At 48.4% G+C, this 20492-nt stretch overlaps 1 protein-coding gene across 2 annotated transcripts in view; it reads left to right on the plus strand.

Moving 5' to 3' along the window:
- CFAP53 (cilia and flagella associated protein 53) overlaps nt 1-20492 on the plus strand; it is a 23626-nt gene continuing 3134 nt past the window's right edge. The window contains exons 1-8 of one of the 2 annotated variants that reach the window (XM_018561009.1): nt 1-64; nt 3559-3656; nt 5487-5716; nt 7796-7969; nt 8887-9190; nt 12801-13019; nt 14047-14263; nt 20148-20250. In XM_018561009.1, coding sequence (XP_018416511.1) covers nt 3579-3656; nt 5487-5716; nt 7796-7969; nt 8887-9190; nt 12801-13019; nt 14047-14263; nt 20148-20250 — 1325 coding nt within the window. In that variant the 5' untranslated portion in view covers nt 1-64; nt 3559-3578. Of the gene's footprint in view, nt 65-3555; nt 3657-5486; nt 5717-7795; nt 7970-8886; nt 9191-12800; nt 13020-14046; nt 14264-20147; nt 20251-20492 lie in introns of both variants that reach the window. The other variant, XM_018561008.1, reaches the window with a different exon arrangement.

A 20492-nucleotide genomic window follows, 5' to 3' on the forward strand; every position in this document is an offset into this window, starting at 1 on the left:
AAGGTGAGCTGCTGGCAGAAACAGTGTAGAGAACACGGGATCGGTCTCCCCGCTCCTAGTGCCGGTAATGTGCGGTGTGTGTGAGCTGTGTGTGTGTATTATAGCTGAATAGACCCAGATTGGGCTCCTCCTCTTTATAGGTCAATAACTTTAAGTGTTGTGGTGAACTACAAGTGCCAGCATTTCCTGCCATGCTTTGTAGTTCGACAGGACCTGGGCTCAAAGTATTCTGCCCACTTATGGGGCAAGCAATGTTTTTTAATAACAAAAAGGAGCGCAGAGTATTTAAGTGCATTGTGAATCATTTTAAAGAGAACCGGTAATCAATAAGCACATAATCACATTGCCCCCTAGGAAATAAAATGGGGGTGATATAAATAATGGTGACTACCGTGTGAAGAAGAGGGCATGGGGTACCCACTGACTGCTCCCAGTCACAGTGTGACCATTGGAAGCTGGCTGCACGGGTTCCTGATCACATGATCAGTCTAAATGTCGTTGACAGTGATCACATGATTTGCTGCCTTCATGCAGGCAAACTGCGCTCTGTTGCTTCTGAGCCCCACTACAGGTACAAAGAACAAATGGCGAACACATAGGTGGTATCCACGTGCACGTCAGGAACAGGAGAATTTATTTTGGTGGTGGTTGATATAACGGGCATCAAAAATACAGCTAACGTATAACAAAAATCTATTCTTTTCACTATTTTAGGGCAGTTAATAAAACGAAATTAGGAAATATCCATCACCATTCACCACCAAAGAAGGGCCCAATTATCCTGCCTTGGTGGCCGCCTGTACTGGACCCTTCAGCTCTGTCATTTCCATACTCAAGAGCACTCTGGCTACATATTGCAGAAACAAGCACCATGGTTGTAGGAGTGAGAGACAGGAGACCCACGGAGACACAAAACTTTTTTTGTTTTTGTCTTTTTTGTGCTTGGCAGTGAAAGTATTGTAGATCAGCGTCTCTCAACCTTTTTTTAGTCACAGCACCCTTTAAACGTATGCAAAATTTAGAGTCTAAAATGTCATAGATTTTTAATGGGGACCCCACCGCAAAAAACACACAAAAAAGTGGGCTTGCCCCTTCACATTGAAATGCCCCCCTTCAAATCAAGATTCCCTCCCCCCTTCATATCAGAGTCACCCATTGCACCAGTAGCCCCCTTCACATCAATAGTTCCCCTTCATATCAAGAGCCCCCTTCATAGCATTAGCCTCCCTTCACATTTGGAGCCCCCTGCACATCAATAGTTCCCCTTCATATCAGGAGCCCCCTTCACAGTATTAGTTTCCCTTCACATTAGGATCCCCCTTCACATCAGAGTAATCCATTGCACCAGTAGCTCCCTTCACATTACCTTACCCACCTCATAGTTCTAGCCGACCTGAGCATTAGTTTCCCTTCACATTAGGATCCCCCTTCACATCAGAGTAATCCATTGCACCAGTAGCTCCCTTCACATTAGGAGGCCCTTCATATCAGGAGCCCCCTTCACAGTATTAGTTTCCCTTCACATTAGGATCCCCCTTCACATCAATAGTTCCCCTTCATATCAGGAGCCCCCTTCACAGCATTAGTTTCCCTTCACATCAGAGTCATCCATTGCACTAGTAGCCCCCTTCACATTAGGAGGCCCTTCATATCAGGAGCCCCCTTCACAGCATTAGTTTCCCTTCACATTAGGATCCCCCTTCACATCAGAGTAATCCATTGCACCAGTAGCTCCCTTCACATTAGGAGGCCCTTCATATCAGGAGCCCCCTTCACAGTATTAGTTTCCCTTCACATTAGGATCCCCCTTCACATCAATAGTTCCCCTTCATATCAGGAGCCCCCTTCACAGCATTAGTTTACCTTCACATCAGAGTCATCCATTGCACTAGTAGCCCCCTTCACATTAGGAGGCCCTTCATATCAGGAGCCCCCTTCACAGCATTAGTTTCCCTTCACATTAGTATCCCCCTTCACATCAATAATTCCCCTTCATATCAGGAGCACCCTTCACAGCATTAGTTTCCCTTCACACTAGTAGCCCCCCTTCACATCAGAGTAATCCATTGCACCAGTAGCCCCCTTCACATTAGGAGCCCCCTTCACATCAATAGTTCCCCTTCATATCAGGAGCCCCCTTCACATCAGAGTCATTCATTGCATCAGTAGCCCCCTTCACATTAGAAGCTCCCTTTACATCAGGAGCCCCCTTCACAGCATTAGTTTCCATTCACATTAGGATCCCCCTTCACATCAATAGTCCCCCTTCATAACAGGAGCCCCTTCACAGCATTAGTTTCCCTTCACACTAGTAGCCCCCCTTCACATCAGAGTCATCCATTGCACCAGTAGCCCCCTTCACACCAGAGTCATCCATTGCACCAGTAGCCCCCCTTCACATTAGAAGCTCCCTTCACATCAGGAGCCCCCTTCACAGCATTAGCTTCCCTTCACAGCAGGAGCCCCCCTTCACATCAGGAGTCCCATGTCCTATACACTGTGTATAGAACATGATGACTCAGGGACCTTAGACCGCTGTAGTGGAGGGTGAGAGAGGCTCCAGGGACCAGTCTAAAAGCAAGCTGGCTCAGAGGATCAGGTGAGTATAGCTTTTTTATTTTCCTTCCTAGACCAAAACGATCACTTAAAGGAGAACTATGAGATGAGTGATTTCCACTCACCTCATAGTTCTAGCCGACCTGTGACAATGAGACTGTCACAAGTCAGCTCAGTTAGATCGGGAGGTGAGCGAACACATACCGGCGTTCGCTCACCTCTCGATCCTGTCACGGCTCTCTGCCGTGACAGGGGAGGGGCTGGATTCTCCCCTCCCCGCTCCGATCTGCCAGCGCTGACTGGCAGAACAGACGGGGGAGGGGGCGGGTACAGCTGGGCGGATCCCGGCGTCCAGGTCGGGATCCGCTCCGGCGTCTCAGTATACCACGAGCTACAGCTCGCGGTATACTGAGCTTAGGGTAACGGGAGGACGCTAGTTTATGTCCTCCCGTTACCCTAAGGAGAACTATGGGGAAAAACACTGACCCCATAGTTCTCCTTTAACCCTTGCAGTGCAATTGCCCAGTATAAACTTGGAAACACACTGAAGAGTCAGTAAGGCAGTTATTTTTATTATATTTCTATTTTGTATTATTATTTATATTTTTGCAATCAGGATAACAGGCAATGCGCTAAAGCTCCCCTTTTAGGATACAGTCCAGGGAGAGGATAGAGGAAGGTACAGTTGGCTGCCTGTACTAGTATACCACTTAAAGGGAACCTGAGAGGATGACACATTCAGTGAATGTTGAATAGGTTCAGACTTCCCATTTATTGCAGGTCAGTGACTCAGCAGGCAGTACAACATGTGGGGGTGATGCCCCCATAGTTGGATCCTTTTATAAATAAGTCAACTATGGTACCCACATGCCAAATGTAACGTTTTTGGTTATGGTTGTATGTATTCCTGACCAGCATCTAACTGTCTGGCTGCCTTTATGCACATCGACCTATCCTGTCCATACCAAACTCCCTGTCTGAGCAATTCTCTTGTTCCAGTAGACATCTGAATAGAGGAAGCCATGATGATGCTAAGCCAGAGGAACAAACCGCTGCGTTGCAGGGAGGTGACCGGGCCCACCCCTCATTCTGTGGCCGTGGTAAGTCCTGCCTTTCATTTGTCTTTGTTTTCTCATGCTTAGGAGATGACAAGATGGTGAAGTTAATGGGTGTTCCATATTATCACATATTGGATATAGATCAATGCAACTTTAAAGCCCAACTCCGGGCAAACGATGTCTTAAAGGAGAACTATGAGGTGAGTGCTTTTCACTCACCTCATAGTTCTAGCCGACCTGTGATGGGTTTGTGTCCTCCCATTACCCTAAGGAGAACTATGGGGAAAAACACTGACCCCATAGTTCTCCTTTTAATTAAATGGGCCCCTTCACAGTGAACACAGCATTAACGTAGCTTATGATACAATACTCACCTACAAACCAGAGCTCCCTGCAGTACTTCTTTTTCACCACAAGATGCCCTCAGTCTTCAGGGTTAATTGAACCTCAGAAGACAGAGGACATACTAGAATGTAGGGTGTCATGGACTTACCTCCTGAGGGGCGTCACTGTGACCCCTTCATTCATTATGTACTGATAAAGAGAGTGGAGCTGAAGTTATCATTTCAGTGCCGCTTTCTGCATCTCTGAGGACTGCGCACTGTTCTGAAGATTGGGCGAAGAACAGGTCTCTGGGTGTCAAGTGGCTGGCCAGTAGACATTGAAAAAAAGGTAAGTACATTTTAAAACTGCATAAAATACAACTGGGGGGACCTCATGGCATACACATGATGTGACTTAAAGCCCAAATCTGGGCATTTTTTTGGCCCCCAGTATGGGTTCAATCCAAAAAAGCAGCATGGCTGCAACCCCTCTCTGGCACCATGCCCCGTAGTAATTTAATTCTGGCTGCCATGGATGTTCTCAGTCTCACGGGTTGACGATTTAACCAGGTAGAATGAAGACATACTGTAAGTCTAGGACTTCATAGGCCCTCCCCCTGTGATGGCATATTGCTATTATAATTTAATGATGCAGATTTGACAGTGTCACATCAGCACCGCTCTCTAAATCATTAAGGACCGCCCCATTGCTGGGAGTAGATACATACAAAAGCCATGATCTGCCTACATTGCATCGAGAAGCACAGAGACCCAGGGATGACATCGTTTGGTCTAACAAAGTGTGTAATAAAAACGGAAAGGATTTATTTTAAAATGTCATTAGTATGTTGGTGAGAGGGCAGGGAGGAACCAGGGAAGGTAAAATATAAGGAGACTAAACTTCAAAGAGAACTAGGGGGTAACCTTTTTATCCCATGGTTCTCCTTAGGGTCATGGGAGAACATATTCTAACTTCCTCCCGTGACCCAAAGCTCAGTATATAACAAGCTATTGCCTGCTTTATACTGAGAGCACCGTGGCCAGGACGGATCCCGACACTGCTGTCGAGGTCCACCCAGCTGGCTGATCGACAGCGGACTCTGCCTATCTAGAAACAGAGCTAGTTGTGTCCGCCCCCTCCCCGTCTGTTCCTCCACTCAGCGCTGGAGGATCAGAGAGGGGAGGGGGAAATCACTGCGGGGAGGAATGACTGACAGTCACTGCTCTCTGCAGGGAGATGAACGAGAAGTAAGCGAGCGACGATATGTGTTCACTCACTTCCCGTTCTATAGAGCCGACGTGTGACAGCTTCGTTGTCACACGTTGGCTCCAACTATGACGATGAGTGGAAATCACTGACCTCATAGTTCTCCTTTAAGCTATAAAGCAAAGTTATAAATCAGAGTAAATGAATGGTGCTTAGTGCTGTGTGCTATGAAAAAGGAAAGATTTTACAGCTAATGAGTAGTTTTTTCCGGCAGAGTTTCTCTTTAAAATCTGAAGCTGGATATGAAATATTCAATGACTTTTCTTCTCCCTCTCCATACAGAAAGCCAAATTTCCTTCTAGCAGGCCACATGACTACATCATACTAGAGCGCAGGAGAAAGGATGACCTGCGTGAGCAGATGTTGGCCTTCATCAAGGAGAACGAGTATGGAGATCTGAGGGACAAATGGGAGCTGCGCACAGATCACAAGATACTGAACAACACGGTCCAGAGGAAGGTGAATGACACAATCGAGGAGTACCGGATGCAGATTGAGGAACGCAGAGACAGGTCATTATTACTAAACATTAAGGAGCATCTAAAGCCAAGAACAAAAATGTCTTATATCGCAGCTTACCACCAGAATGTTGTGGCTGCATTCGTTTTTTTTCAGTCTCTATGCCCTTTATTTTCACCCGGTTATCCTGCAAATAACACATTTCCTATCCCTACGTGGCTACATGCACTTCTCCACTGTATCTATAGAGGCAGCCATGACTGTCACGCAGGCCGCACTTTATCTGTCCTTGTTCATCTTCCTAAAGGTGCCCATACACCTGCCGATTATCGTACGATAATCGCGGGTGATCCCGCGATCATACCATAATCGGCAGGTATAAGGGCAGCGTGCGACCTCTTCTACTGTAAGGTCGCACGTCATTCGTCTTCCAAGCACGCTTGAAAACCTGCCGAAAATCGTACGAGACGAATGCCGCACAGGCCGGTGTGCGCCGCAGCTGAAACGGATCCCGACAATTATGTCTGGATCCGCCCAGCTGCGTGACTGACAGCTGGCTCTGCCTATCTAGAGGCAGAGCCAGCTGTACCCGCCCCACCCCCCGTCCGTTCCCGCCAGTCAGCACTGGAGGATCGGACAGGGGAGGGGAGAATCCAGTGACGCCCCTGTCACGGCTCTCTGCAGTGACAGGATCGAGAAGTGAGCGAACGCAGGTATGTGTTCGCTCAGTTCCCGATCTATTGAGCCGACCTGTGACAGTTTCATTGTCACAGGTCGGGTCAGATTATGAGGCTGAGTGAAAAGCACTCACCTCATAATTCTCCTTTAAGCAGTTCTGGAAGCCTTCCATTATTCCGAATCGGAGTGAATCTATTATAACCTGAGTTGTGTAGGAGTGCTAACTTTTCAGACAATGCTCCATTTCTGGCAAGATCACCAGGTATTTTCTGTACTTGCTGAAAATGTTCTTGGCCTGAAAAAAAACTAATGCAGCCACCAATTCTAAGGACTGGCAAGCTGCAATATATGACATTTTGTTTTTCGCTTTACCACACAATGCTGCAGCCAAATCAATGGCTACACTGTGTTTGCAGCCACGCTGCCTAGCAACAAGTGAAGCCGGCTTCCTTGCCAATCAGGAAGCCAGAAGCTGGGTCATTACGTGCCGCCTGGCTTCCTGATTGGTTAGGAAGCCAGGCTGCATACCAACAAGTGAAGCTGGCTTACTAGCCAATCAGGAAGCCAGACGGCATGGCATGACCTGCTTCCCGGCTTCCTGATTGGCTAGGAAGCCGGCTTCACTTGTTCATAGGCAGCCTGGCTTCCTGACTAATCAGGAAGGTGGGTCATTACATGCCACCTGGCTTCCTGATTGGTTAGGAAGCCAGGCTGCCTACCAACAAGTGAAGCTGGCTTCCTAACCAATCAGGAAGCCAGGCAGCACGTCATGACCCGTTTCCTGGCTTGCTGACTGGCTAAGAAGCCGGCTTCATAGGTTCCTAGGCAGCCTGACTTCCAGACCGATCAGGAAGCCGCAAGGCCGGTCATAATGCTTCCTGATTGGTTAGAAAACCAGGCTGCCTAGCAAGAAGTGAAGTTGGCTTCCTAGCCAATCAGGAAGCCAGGAGGCGGGTCATAATCCACTGCTCGGCTTCCTGATTGGAAAGGAAGCCGGCTCCATGCTCCCTCATCACTGCCGGTCAGAGGAAGATCTCCCTCCGATTGGAAGTTGTGGTATCGGAGGTAAGTACTCGTACTCGCCCAAATACTCAGTATCAGCACTGATACTGATTCTAGTATCGGTGCATCCCTAGTATTTACATTCATTGAAATGCAACATATTATTATGCTACATACATATATGCCCCACCTACTACAAGCTGCCTACAGGAAACTACAGGAGGGAGCAGAGACAAGACCAGTCACCCTGCACAAGGAGAGAGAGCAGCAGTGACCGGTCTTTATTACAGGAGGGGGCGGAGACAAGACCAGTCACCCTGCACAAGGAGAGAGGGCAGCAGTGACCGCTCTTTGTTACAGGAAGCTCCAGCGCAGAGGCAAAGTATTTCAAGTTTTAAAATGTAATGCTAATTCACATAGCGGCTTGACCATTTTATTGTTTCTTGGGACAGACTGAAGGCCTTGCTGGAAATAGAGGAGCTGAAGTACATCCAAGAGATGGAGTCCATGCAGGAGACCACTCTGGAGAGACAGGCTAAGATGAGGGAGAGAGCCAGAAGCCTCAGAGAAAGACGAGAGAAGGACAGACTGGCTTTGGTGGCAGAAAAACGTGACCAGCAGTTCAGGTAACTCATGACCTCATCACTATCGGAGTAAAAGTTAGAAATGATGGCAGCTCAGGAGTCAATAATACATCACAACTAATGTCTGGAGGAGGACAAATATTTCCGGATTAAGAGAAAGTGATGGCGGCCTGAATCAAACCAGCCCACTCAACTCCGTCCGAGACCATGCATCTCGGACGGAGTCCGGATTCCGGAAATATCTGTCCTCCTCCAGACATTAGTTGTTTGGTAAGTACGGGGTACCCACCTTTCGGGGGGCCTCACACCTGTGGTGCCGATTGCTTAAACATTCTAATTTATGTTATATTAATTTATTAATGAATTGAATGATGCAATTAAATCAATTGATGTATAATTGTTATTAGGGATGTCCCGATACCCCTTTTTTAAGACCAAGTACAAGTACAACCCCTCATGTACTTGCCGATACCAATTACCAATACTTTTTCTTAAAGGGACAGGTGCCATTTTTTTAAAAAAACAATAGACTAATGATTTTAGGCCAATTTGTTTATAATTATGAAGAACTTTAATTAAAGACTGTCTTAGATCTTAATATATATACCCAGAGGGGGAGAGGTGCAACTAGGGAGCTACTGTCTAGGCAGACTCAAAGTTGATTATAACATCACACTTAATAAAATCACTGAAACAACACCTTAACCGCGACCCTTTCTATTGTAAAAGTGCTTTGGATAACGTATGAAACATCTTCAGCATTACAGAATTCGGTGAAGTTGAATGTGACTAACTGCTGGATATTATAGTAAGAGTGCTTGTCAATAGCAATGGGTTTTCTGACAAGAATATGGATAGGAAAACGTATCTGATGATAAAACACTGCAGCCTCAGCCACATTGCTTACACCACCAGGATGTAGACCTGTAGAACCATACTCCTATATAACTATGTTTCAGGGAGCAGTGTGAGGAGCTGCGGGCTCTAAAGTCACGGGTGCACCAGAAAGAGGTGTGTACGGAGAGGATGGCACAGCTGACAATGAAAGAGGAGCTGGAGAGACAGAGGAAGGAGGAAGAGGACCTGTTTGCTGAGCTCTGGGAGAGAGACCGCTTGGCCAAAGTGGAGAATGAGGAAAGGAAAACCCAAAGGCAAATGGAGCTGAACCGAGAATTGCTGGACTTCCTCCAAGCCCAGAGAGCAGCTGCAGAGGCCCAGAAAATGGAGGAAAAAAGGCTCAAAGAAGAAGAGGCCTACCTATTGGTGAGGATTTTCTGTAATGATGCAGAGATTCTGATAGGGGATGCCAGGAGACTATACCGGGCTTTCAAATACAGGCTGGGCAGTTGGACCTTTAGGCACCATAAGGGCCCATTCACTCCATGTCAGTTTCGTCACACAATGGACTGAAAATCAGGCCTATAGCATTTTTGGGAATGCTGCATTCAGTCAGTGCTTTTGGGTGCCAGTGAAACCACAGGGGTGTGCATGGGCCCTTAATGTGCCAGATAGTTGTTTTTGGGTTTTTTTGCAGCATAGTAGCTGCAAACCAGGGCATGCAGTTGTTGGTATTAATTAGGGATGCACCAATACTAGTATCAATATCGGTGCCGATGCCAAATATTTGGCCAAGTACTTGTACAAATGCTCCGATGCCTAGCCCGACAATTCCGGTATCAGGAAGCCGGGCAGCATGTAATGACGTGCTACCCGGCTTCCTGATTGGTCGGAAGCTGGCCAATCAGGAAGCCAGGCGCCGTGTAATGACGTGGTGCCCGGCTTTCTGATTGGTCGGGAAGCCGGCTTCATGCTCCCTCGCCTCCTCATTACAAGGGAGCATGGAGCCGGCTTCCAGGCCAATCAGGATGCCGGGCGCTGCGTCATTACACAGTGCCCGGCTTCCTGATTGGCCAGAAAGCCGGCTCCATGCTTTCTCGTCACCAAGTGACGAGAAGCATGGGTACTGCTTCCCTGCTAATCGGGAAGCTGGGTGGCGAGTCATTGCACGCCTCCTGGCTTCCCGAATGGGACTTCCAGTATCGGTATTCGTCCAGTATCGGCGAGTACCGGAAAAAAATATCAGTACTTGTACTCAATAATGAAATACCGGTATCGGTGCATCCCTAGTATTAATACACTTATGCATTGAGCATTTTCACTTTTCAACCACTTGAGTACCTTGAGCATATGAAATATGCCCTAAAAAGCTTCAACAGAGTTTCCAGGGCATACCTCCTATGTTCAGCTTGTCTCCACCCACCATCGCTCCCCTGCCGCTATTATTGGCTATCACTGGCTATCAAAATGCTACTGCTCCTGTGTAAAATGACACTCGCAGATAGTCTGCAAGCGGAACGGAGTAATGCAGTGTAACAAAGTATTGTTACATTGTAATTACCAACTCATATACAGTAGATGAAAAGTGTGAGCTTTGATCTGCACATGACATCAGTTTAAGAAAATTAAAAGTAAAAAAAAATTAAATTGAAGATAGAATTCTTTATTTGTCATTGCATGCGAGACAGCGAACTACAGTTTAGCTCACACCACTCTTAGGCAGCATAAAAATCGCTTGACATAGGTATCCTAAAACCTAACCTTAAAAATATAACAAACATATAAATTAGAGATGCACCGATACAGGTTTTTCGGTATCGAGTAGGAGTACCGATATTTTATGCAAGAGCCGATACCAAATACTGATACCGGAAGTCCCATTAAGGAAGCCGGGCAGTGTGTAATGACTTGCCGCCCAGCTTCCCGATTAGCTTGGAAGCCGGCTCCATGCTCCCTCGGCACCAAGTGACGAGGAAGCATGAAGCCAGCTTACTGGCCAATCAGGAAGCCGGAGGCCAGGAAATGACTCACCTGCTTCCAGTCCAATCAAGAAACCGAGAGGCGGGTCATTACACGCTGCCCGGCTTCCCGGCCAATCAGGAAGATGGGGGGGGGTGGGGGGGGGTGTAATACTGGAAGTACTGGTATTGGGGTAGGCATCGGTAGCATTTGAGGGCGTACAAGGCCAAATACTCGGTATTGGCACCGATACTAGTATTGGTGCATACCTAATACAAATAGCAAAGCAACTCAACATACATTTAAAATAAATAATATAAATTAGGGATGCACTGATACCGGTATTTTGGTACCGAGTACAGATGATTTTTTTACGGTACTCGCCGATACCAATTACCGAGTACCGGAAGTCCCATTCAGGAAGCCAGGTGGCGTCTAATGACTCGCCACCTGGCTTCCTGATTAACAAGAAAGCCGTCCCAGCCTGTCCCCTCTCACCTCGGCATGTCCAGCCTGTCACCCCCGGGGCCTCTCAAACCAGGAACGGTCTTCCTCCGGTACCCAGCCGGAGCCGTCTTGATGGCCAACCATGGAAGCAGGGCGTCGTGTAATGGCGCTTCCTGACACCGGAATTATCGTGCTAGGCATCGGAGCATTTGTATGAGTACAAGTACTTGGCCAAATACTCGGTATCGGCATTGATATCGATACTAGTATCGGTGCATCCCTAATATAAATAAATATTCTCCCCCTGGCCGAATTACAGTAATACACAAATTCCCAATCCCACTCATTCCATCCTCTCTCTAAGTCAATCAAACGATTTACCGTGTGCAAAAAAAACTGTTACCCATCCTATTTGTTTGTGTCAGTCTCAGTCACAGTCTACCAGAAGGGAGCAAATGATTGCCAGGAAATAAATTATTCTTATTTACTCCTTTATTAACCCTTAGTAAACCCTAATCAGCCCTAGTTCACTCCTTCCTCCCCTTTTCCACTTATCTATCATTTTTCAGATTATTTTCATTTATCTTTTTTTTTTACCATCAATATTTAAACTTCTTTTTTACTTTTCATTTGTTTGGTTGTCTTTCTTTTTGTCACATACAAAATAAATAGGCAAAATAAAAAAAAACACGTTTTTTTCCATTTACAATTAACTCTACCGTGCTTTGTACCAGGCACATCATTTTAGTGTCATTTTAAAACAGGACAAATTATAGAATAAAAAGTAAACTTCTATTTACAGCAGAAGTATGTTTTTTTCTTTAAATGAACACAGGTCCAAAAAAAAAGATTTATTTTTTTTAAGACAATATTACTAAAAATAGCCTAGCTTGTCCCCCAAAAAATCAATGTATGTATTAGTTTGCTATCTTAAATAATGACAGTTTTATCGCTGTACAAACAGGCCCGTAGTGGAAATGTAAAGATTGTTCACGCCCTTAGGGGGGGAGGGGGGGGAGGTGCAGGTTCAAGAGCTGAAGTGGTTCATAAAAAGGAAGTAGATTCAAAGCAAAGAGGTAAAATGGTAAATGGAGCCATTGAGGACTCTTACATCCTTTTACGGAAATGGGAGAGAAGGTAACATACAAGATAAGAGTTGTCCATGACCAAACAAAGCTAATTTTGTTTTAGGGGATTGGAACTTTTTAACTTGAGATCTGCCCTGCACATACCCACTCACAAGGGCACAAATTCAACTTTGTACACAAGGATCCAGCAGTTAGCGACCTGAGGTAACTAATCCCTTCATGTTGGGATATAGAAAATATCAGCCGCACGGCTAATGCATTTGTTCCCCCCGATATGTCAGGGGGACTTATACAGTTTTATTTATAAACTGCCCCTAGATGGCGCTGAGGAGCATGAGAGATCCCTCTACCCCTCAGTGCCATCTGGGGGTGCTAGTGCCAAGTGAACGGCATCCCACCAGCTATACATCTGGTGGAAATTTTATAAATAAACCCGATAGAGTTGCACTGTGAGAAGGAGCAATAAAGAACAACCATTGTTGTACTAACAATTTATCATTATACTGAATATATATATTTTATAATAACTATACCTGTGACAGGCGGAACAGCGGAAGCTGATGAAGATGGAGGATGAACGCGCTTTGCGGGAAAAGCAGCAGAAACAGTCTCGGGTCAGGACCATGTTAGATCATTCCATCCGCCTGAAGATGAAGCGACTGGCTCGAGACCAGCAGGAGGAGTTAGCGCTCGACATGAAGATCATGGAACAGATCATGCAAGACTCCCATGATGACACAGAGGAGAAGCGCCAGAGGAAGGTAAGGATTATATTAGAAATGTCCCGATATCACTTTTTTAAGACCAAGTACAAGTACTGTCCCTCAGGAACTCGCCGATACCAATTACCGATACTTTTTCTTAAAGGGACATGTGACATTTTTTTCTATAACAACACAGACCGATGATTTTAGGGCAGTTTCTCACCAGGGCTAAGTACGGATGTCACCAGAACTGAACACATTTCCCCAAGGCCGAACACATGTCACCACAGCAGCACACATGTCCCTAAGGCAGGATAGTATTTTGCTTTGGGGACATGTATTCTGCTTTGGGAACATGTGTTCTGCAAATACATGTCACCAAAGCAGAATTCCTCTCACCAGGCTACGTGTCGATCTCACTGGGCGACGTGGACATCTGTAGTGGCTTTGCGGGCACTCCACCTCACCAGCGATGTCGGGACCCGGCCTCACCCACTTCTAGTCCGGCGATGCTGCCACGTCCAGTCCGGCCGTACCGGCCCAGTCCACCCCGTCAGTGTGCAACAGGAACCCCCAGCTTCTAGCCTTGGGGCAGTAGTTCCGCCCCGAGGCTGTCCATGGCTGTGCCGGAAAGGAGGAGGAGGAGATAAAGAACCAGACAGGCACTGCCATGGACAGCTATCTGCAGGTTTCCAGCAGGCTGCCGAGGTCCCCACAAGCGCAGGAACTCGGACGGCCGCTGCTGTTTGAAAATTTAAAGGGCTGGTATCGGCCTTAAGAATCGGGGCATTTTCACGAGTACAAGTACTCATGGAAATGCCTGGTATCGGCCCCGATACCGATATTAGTATCGGAATCGGGACATCCCTACATCATACGATACTCTCATACTGAAGAACAGTATTCTGTGTATTTAGTCTGGAGTTCTACTTTAAAGTTATAATAAGTGGCCCCTTTTGAAGAACTTGGGGCTAACTATTAAGCTTCCAAAATCTAACAGACTGCCTACCACTGATCTCAAGTTTGTAGCAAGCCAGACCCAGTGCGCTGTAATCACTGACATGACTCCTGTCCCCATGTTTAGCTGGAGCTGCATAAGGAACAGCAGATCTACCGGCAGTACCTGGCCCAGCAGCTGGAGGAGGAGAAGAGACAGGAGAGGGAGATGGACAAGCTGATCGAGACTGAGCTGGAGAAGTCCTGGGCCAAGAGGGCCGAGCAACTGCGGCGGGAGAAGGAGGCCAGGAATCGGCTGATGAAAGATGTCATGGACACCCGGAGACTTCAAATCCAAGAGAAGTGTAAGGAGACACATTCATTCATAAGAGTGTTCTTTGTATCTGACCAGACCAGAGTTTACCAGAGTTTATTGAAGCCTAGGTTCACCTCCAGCACACAGATAAGTCTTTCCCCATTGAGATCCCACCTCTTGCACGTGCGCGCGCGCGCACACACACACACACGCACACCTGTCTTTCCCCTGCATCCCTCCTCCAGCACACACACATTGGTCTTCCCCTGTATCCCTACTCCAGCACACACACACACACACACACACACACACATTGGTCTTCCCCTGGATCCCTCCCCCAGCACACACACATAGGTCTTCCCCTGTATCCCTCCTCCAGCACACTCACACACACACACACACACACACGCACACACACATTGGTCTTCCCCTGGATCCCTCCCCCAGCACACACACATAGGTCTTCCCCTGTATCCCTCCTCCAGCACACTCACACACACACACACACACACACGCACACACACATTGGTCTTCCCCTGGATCCCTCCCCCAGCACACACACATAGGTCTTCCCCTGTATCCCTCCTCCAGCACACTCACACACACACACACACACACACGCACACACACATTGGTCTTCCCCTGGATCCCTCCCCCAGCACACACACATAGGTCTTCCCCTGTATCCCTCCTCCAGCACACTCACACACACACACACACACACACGCACACACACATTGGTCTTCCCCTGGATCCCTCCCCCAGCACACACACATAGGTCTTCCCCTGTATCCCTCCTCCAGCACACTCACACACACACACACACACACACGCACACACACATTGGTCTTCCCCTGGATCCCTCCCCCAGCACACACACATAGGTCTTCCCCTGTATCCCTCCTCCAGCACACTCACACACACACACACACACACACGCACACACACATTGGTCTTCCCCTGGATCCCTCCCCCAGCACACACACATAGGTCTTCCCCTGTATCCCTCCTCCAGCACACTCACACACACACACACACACACACGCACACACACATTGGTCTTCCCCTGGATCCCTCCCCCAGCACACACACATAGGTCTTCCCCTGTATCCCTCCTCCAGCACACTCACACACACACACACACACACACGCACACACACATTGGTCTTCCCCTGGATCCCTCCCCCAGCACACACACATAGGTCTTCCCCTGTATCCCTCCTCCAGCACACTCACACACACACACACACACACACGCACACACACATTGGTCTTCCCCTGGATCCCTCCCCCAGCACACACACATAGGTCTTCCCCTGTATCCCTCCTCCAGCACACTCACACACACACACACACACACACGCACACACACATTGGTCTTCCCCTGGATCCCTCCCCCAGCACACACACATAGGTCTTCCCCTGTATCCCTCCTCCAGCACACTCACACACACACACACACACACACGCACACACACATTGGTCTTCCCCTGGATCCCTCCCCCAGCACACACACATAGGTCTTCCCCTGTATCCCTCCTCCAGCACACTCACACACACACACACACACACACGCACACACACATTGGTCTTCCCCTGGATCCCTCCCCCAGCACACACACATAGGTCTTCCCCTGTATCCCTCCTCCAGCACACTCACACACACACACACACACACACGCACACACACATTGGTCTTCCCCTGGATCCCTCCCCCAGCACACACACATAGGTCTTCCCCTGTATCCCTCCTCCAGCACACTCACACACACACACACACACACACGCACACACACATTGGTCTTCCCCTGGATCCCTCCCCCAGCACACACACATAGGTCTTCCCCTGTATCCCTCCTCCAGCACACTCACACACACACACACACACACACGCACACACACATTGGTCTTCCCCTGGATCCCTCCCCCAGCACACACACATAGGTCTTCCCCTGTATCCCTCCTCCAGCACACTCACACACACACACACACACACACGCACACACACATTGGTCTTCCCCTGGATCCCTCCCCCAGCACACACACATAGGTCTTCCCCTGTATCCCTCCTCCAGCACACTCACACACACACACACACACACACGCACACACACATTGGTCTTCCCCTGGATCCCTCCCCCAGCACACACACATAGGTCTTCCCCTGTATCCCTCCTCCAGCACACTCACACACACACACACACACACACGCACACACACATTGGTCTTCCCCTGGATCCCTCCCCCAGCACACACACATAGGTCTTCCCCTGTATCCCTCCTCCAGCACACTCACACACACACACACACACACACGCACACACACATTGGTCTTCCCCTGGATCCCTCCCCCAGCACACACACATAGGTCTTCCCCTGTATCCCTCCTCCAGCACACTCACACACACACACACACACACACGCACACACACATTGGTCTTCCCCTGGATCCCTCCCCCAGCACACACACATAGGTCTTCCCCTGTATCCCTCCTCCAGCACACTCACACACACACACACACACACACGCACACACACATTGGTCTTCCCCTGGATCCCTCCCCCAGCACACACACATAGGTCTTCCCCTGTATCCCTCCTCCAGCACACTCACACACACACACACACACACACGCACACACACATTGGTCTTCCCCTGGATCCCTCCCCCAGCACACACACATAGGTCTTCCCCTGTATCCCTCCTCCAGCACACTCACACACACACACACACACACACGCACACACACATTGGTCTTCCCCTGGATCCCTCCCCCAGCACACACACATAGGTCTTCCCCTGTATCCCTCCTCCAGCACACTCACACACACACACACACACACACGCACACACACATTGGTCTTCCCCTGGATCCCTCCCCCAGCACACACACATAGGTCTTCCCCTGTATCCCTCCTCCAGCACACTCACACACACACACACACACACACGCACACACACATTGGTCTTCCCCTGGATCCCTCCCCCAGCACACACACATAGGTCTTCCCCTGTATCCCTCCTCCAGCACACTCACACACACACACACACACACACGCACACACACATTGGTCTTCCCCTGGATCCCTCCCCCAGCACACACACATAGGTCTTCCCCTGTATCCCTCCTCCAGCACACTCACACACACACACACACACACACGCACACACACATTGGTCTTCCCCTGGATCCCTCCCCCAGCACACACACATAGGTCTTCCCCTGTATCCCTCCTCCAGCACACACACATACTGTAGGTCTTCCCCTGTATCCCTCCTGCAGCACACACACATTGGTCTTCCCCTGTATCCCTCCCCCAGCACACACACACACTGTCTTTACCTGCGAGAGAGTCTCCCCATGTGCTTTTTCGGTCCATGTACTTTCTTTCCTCCAGTTGGGAGTACAACAACATTTGGCCATTAGCACCATCACAGGTCAGTTGTCTGTACTCTCCATTCTTTGTCAATGTCCCCTTGCTGATCATTCGCTGATCCCGGCTTCTCAACAAGGAGTTACACATGTGGCTCGCACTGTTATTCTCCCCTCCAACTATATGATTTAACTCTATTATTAGCGGTGCTACAAAAACCTCCATCTAACCTATTCACCTCTTTGGCTTTATTATCCCGTGTGGTAGCCTTTCTTGTGGCCATCACTTCAGTCCCTCAGGGTTCCCAGGAGCCCGGTTTAATCTTTCATATACTAAGGTTGTTTCCTTTGTACCCCAAGTAGTTTCTGTATTTCACCTTATTGATCACATTGTGTTACCCTCCCCGTGTTCAGAACTAGGTCAAACCAAAGAGATTTCTCTCCATTGCGTGGATATGGTGGAGGGCCGTCAGCGTTTGCCTTTCTGACACTGCTTCTTTTAGGCAGACTGTTTCCCTTTTTGTCATTCCCGAAGGTTCTAAAATAGCTTCTCCAGCTTTCAGATCCGTTACCTCAAAGTTATTTCGTCAAGTTGTTGTGCAGTCCTATGATTTGTGAGATAAGTGCTTCCTTTTCCCATCAAAGCCCACTCCGCTAGGGTAATGAGTGCTTCTTGGGCTTTCCATCATCGGGCCTCCGTGTCACAGATTTGTAAGGATCTCACTTGGTCTTCTGTACACTCTTTCTCTACGTTTTACAATGTCCATGTGTCCAGATCCGAAGACGCAAACTTCAGTCAGAGGATTGCAGCATTTCTTGCCCTTGGTTTCCTGTTTTGTTTCTTGTTGGGCTGGTTAGACTGTGTCGTTTGGGTTTGCTCACCCCTCAGTTTGGACTGCTTTTGGCAGTCCCTAGGTTTCTTACTATGAAGATTTTACCCCTCAATGGACAAGTGAAATAGGATTTTTGTACTTGTAATCCTTTTCTTGGGGACCATTGAGGGACACAGCTCCCCACGGGTGTCCCGAGGACTGGTGTCACCCGGAGTGGGTACCAGGTGACACCCTGCAGTGACATCATCGCGCATTCACATTACATCATCACGTATGTGCACAGCATCATCATGACACACGCAATGCGCAGTTGTCTAATGATACCTGATGGCGGCCATCTTGGTGATGGATGATAGCAAAGAGTGGAGGGGATGTGGATAAGGTATACCGCCTGGTCCCCTCCTCACTTGTGCAACTGTTGGGTCCATGACCGAGTACCTGACGTTTCACAGGGGGTGACACCAAAATGACTGTCAGTCATTTTGGTGTCACCTGGGTGTAGGCCGCACCCCCCTAGTGACGCCACAGCAGCTCCCTATGCTCATATGCTGTCATTCTCTCTTTGGACTTCTTACTACAACTAAGCAAATGTGTGGAAGGGATTATACTCTCAAGAGGTCTGGCCTTCAGGTTCCTACTGCCTAGTGTCCATTTCTCCTGTAGTCTGCAGCATAGCCCTAGGTTTCTTAGTGTCAAGGTGTGTCCCTCAATGGACCCTGAGAAAAGGATTTTACGGTAAGTACAAAATTCTTATTTTCTTTCGTTTCTTTCGTTTCATATGTCAAAATGCCTTTTACCTAAGGCATGGTATACAAGTGTATCCCCAGCACTCCTTACAGCGAATAGGACCCTTGTAATTGCGGTGCTCGTAGTGATGAACACGGATGGTGCCGTGCAGGTCAAATGTGTAAGGAATAAAGATCACCAGCACTCAAAGGATAATGTTAAAGGAGAACTATGGGGTTAGTTCTCCTAAGGGTAACGGGAGGACACAAACTAGCGGCCTCCCGTGACCAAAAGCTCAGTATACCGCGAGCTACAGCTCGTGGTACACTGAGACTGCCGCAGCCCGGACGGATCCCGACAAGACTGTCGAGATCCACCCAGCCGGGTGATTGACAGCTGGCTCTGCCTCTAGATAGGCAGAGCCAGCTGTCAATCACCCGGCTGGGTGGATCTCGACAGTCTTGTCGGGATCCGTCCGGGCTGCGGCAGTCTCAGTGTACCACGAGCTGTAGCTCGCGGTATACTGAGCTTTTGGTCACGGGAGGACGCTAGTTTGTGTCCTCCCGTTACCCTTAGGAGAACTAACCCCATAGTTCTCCTTTAAATCCTTGTGCTCATTTATTGAAGGAAAGCGTCCCGTGCATCAAACAGCCAACGTTTCAGGGCCACACGGGGTCCCTTAATCAGGGCACATGGTTACCTTAGGCACACATTTCCCTAATCATACACAATCACTATTGTTACTTCTCGGTGACGCTCTTATTTAAGGTTGTCAGAGCAGAAAGCAGTAGATGACGTGTATACTGAGATGAAGAGCGTTGACAGCTGAGCCCTTCGGTGAGAGAAGTGACCGTACATCAGGGAATCAGTCCTTCCTCAATCACAGTGTTTGGTGGATAGTTCATTGTCTGATTGTGTTCCTAATGACAATCCAGCTTTTGTTCTGCTCTTGAGAAACGTTGCAGAACACAGAACACTTCTCCTCTTTCTGTTTTTCTAGTGGAACAAAATGCCAGAGAACAGGAAGATCTGGGCCGGGATAAGGAACTCTTGGAAAAAGCCATGGCCGAACACAAACAGCTCGAGATGGAGAGGAATGCCAGGTAGAGCCATCAATGGGCAATGATTCAATTATAGAGTCTGCTGTTCTGTATGCATATGTATTTCTCATATTTATTAGGTATCAACTAAGGGTTCGTGTCAACTGGCGTTCTAGTGAAACACCATTCAAATGCATGGGTGCAGCTGCATTCCAATGGAAATCACAGCATTTGACAAATAACGGCTGCTTTTGACCTGCACCTCAATCAGTGGCGGGGGGGGGGGGGGGGGGGGCGGCGCTGGG

This window comes from Nanorana parkeri, unplaced genomic scaffold (genome assembly GCF_000935625.1).
Source record: "Nanorana parkeri isolate BGI_ZX_2015 unplaced genomic scaffold, ASM93562v1 scaffold492, whole genome shotgun sequence".
NCBI classification, from domain to species: domain Eukaryota; kingdom Metazoa; phylum Chordata; class Amphibia; order Anura; family Dicroglossidae; genus Nanorana; species Nanorana parkeri.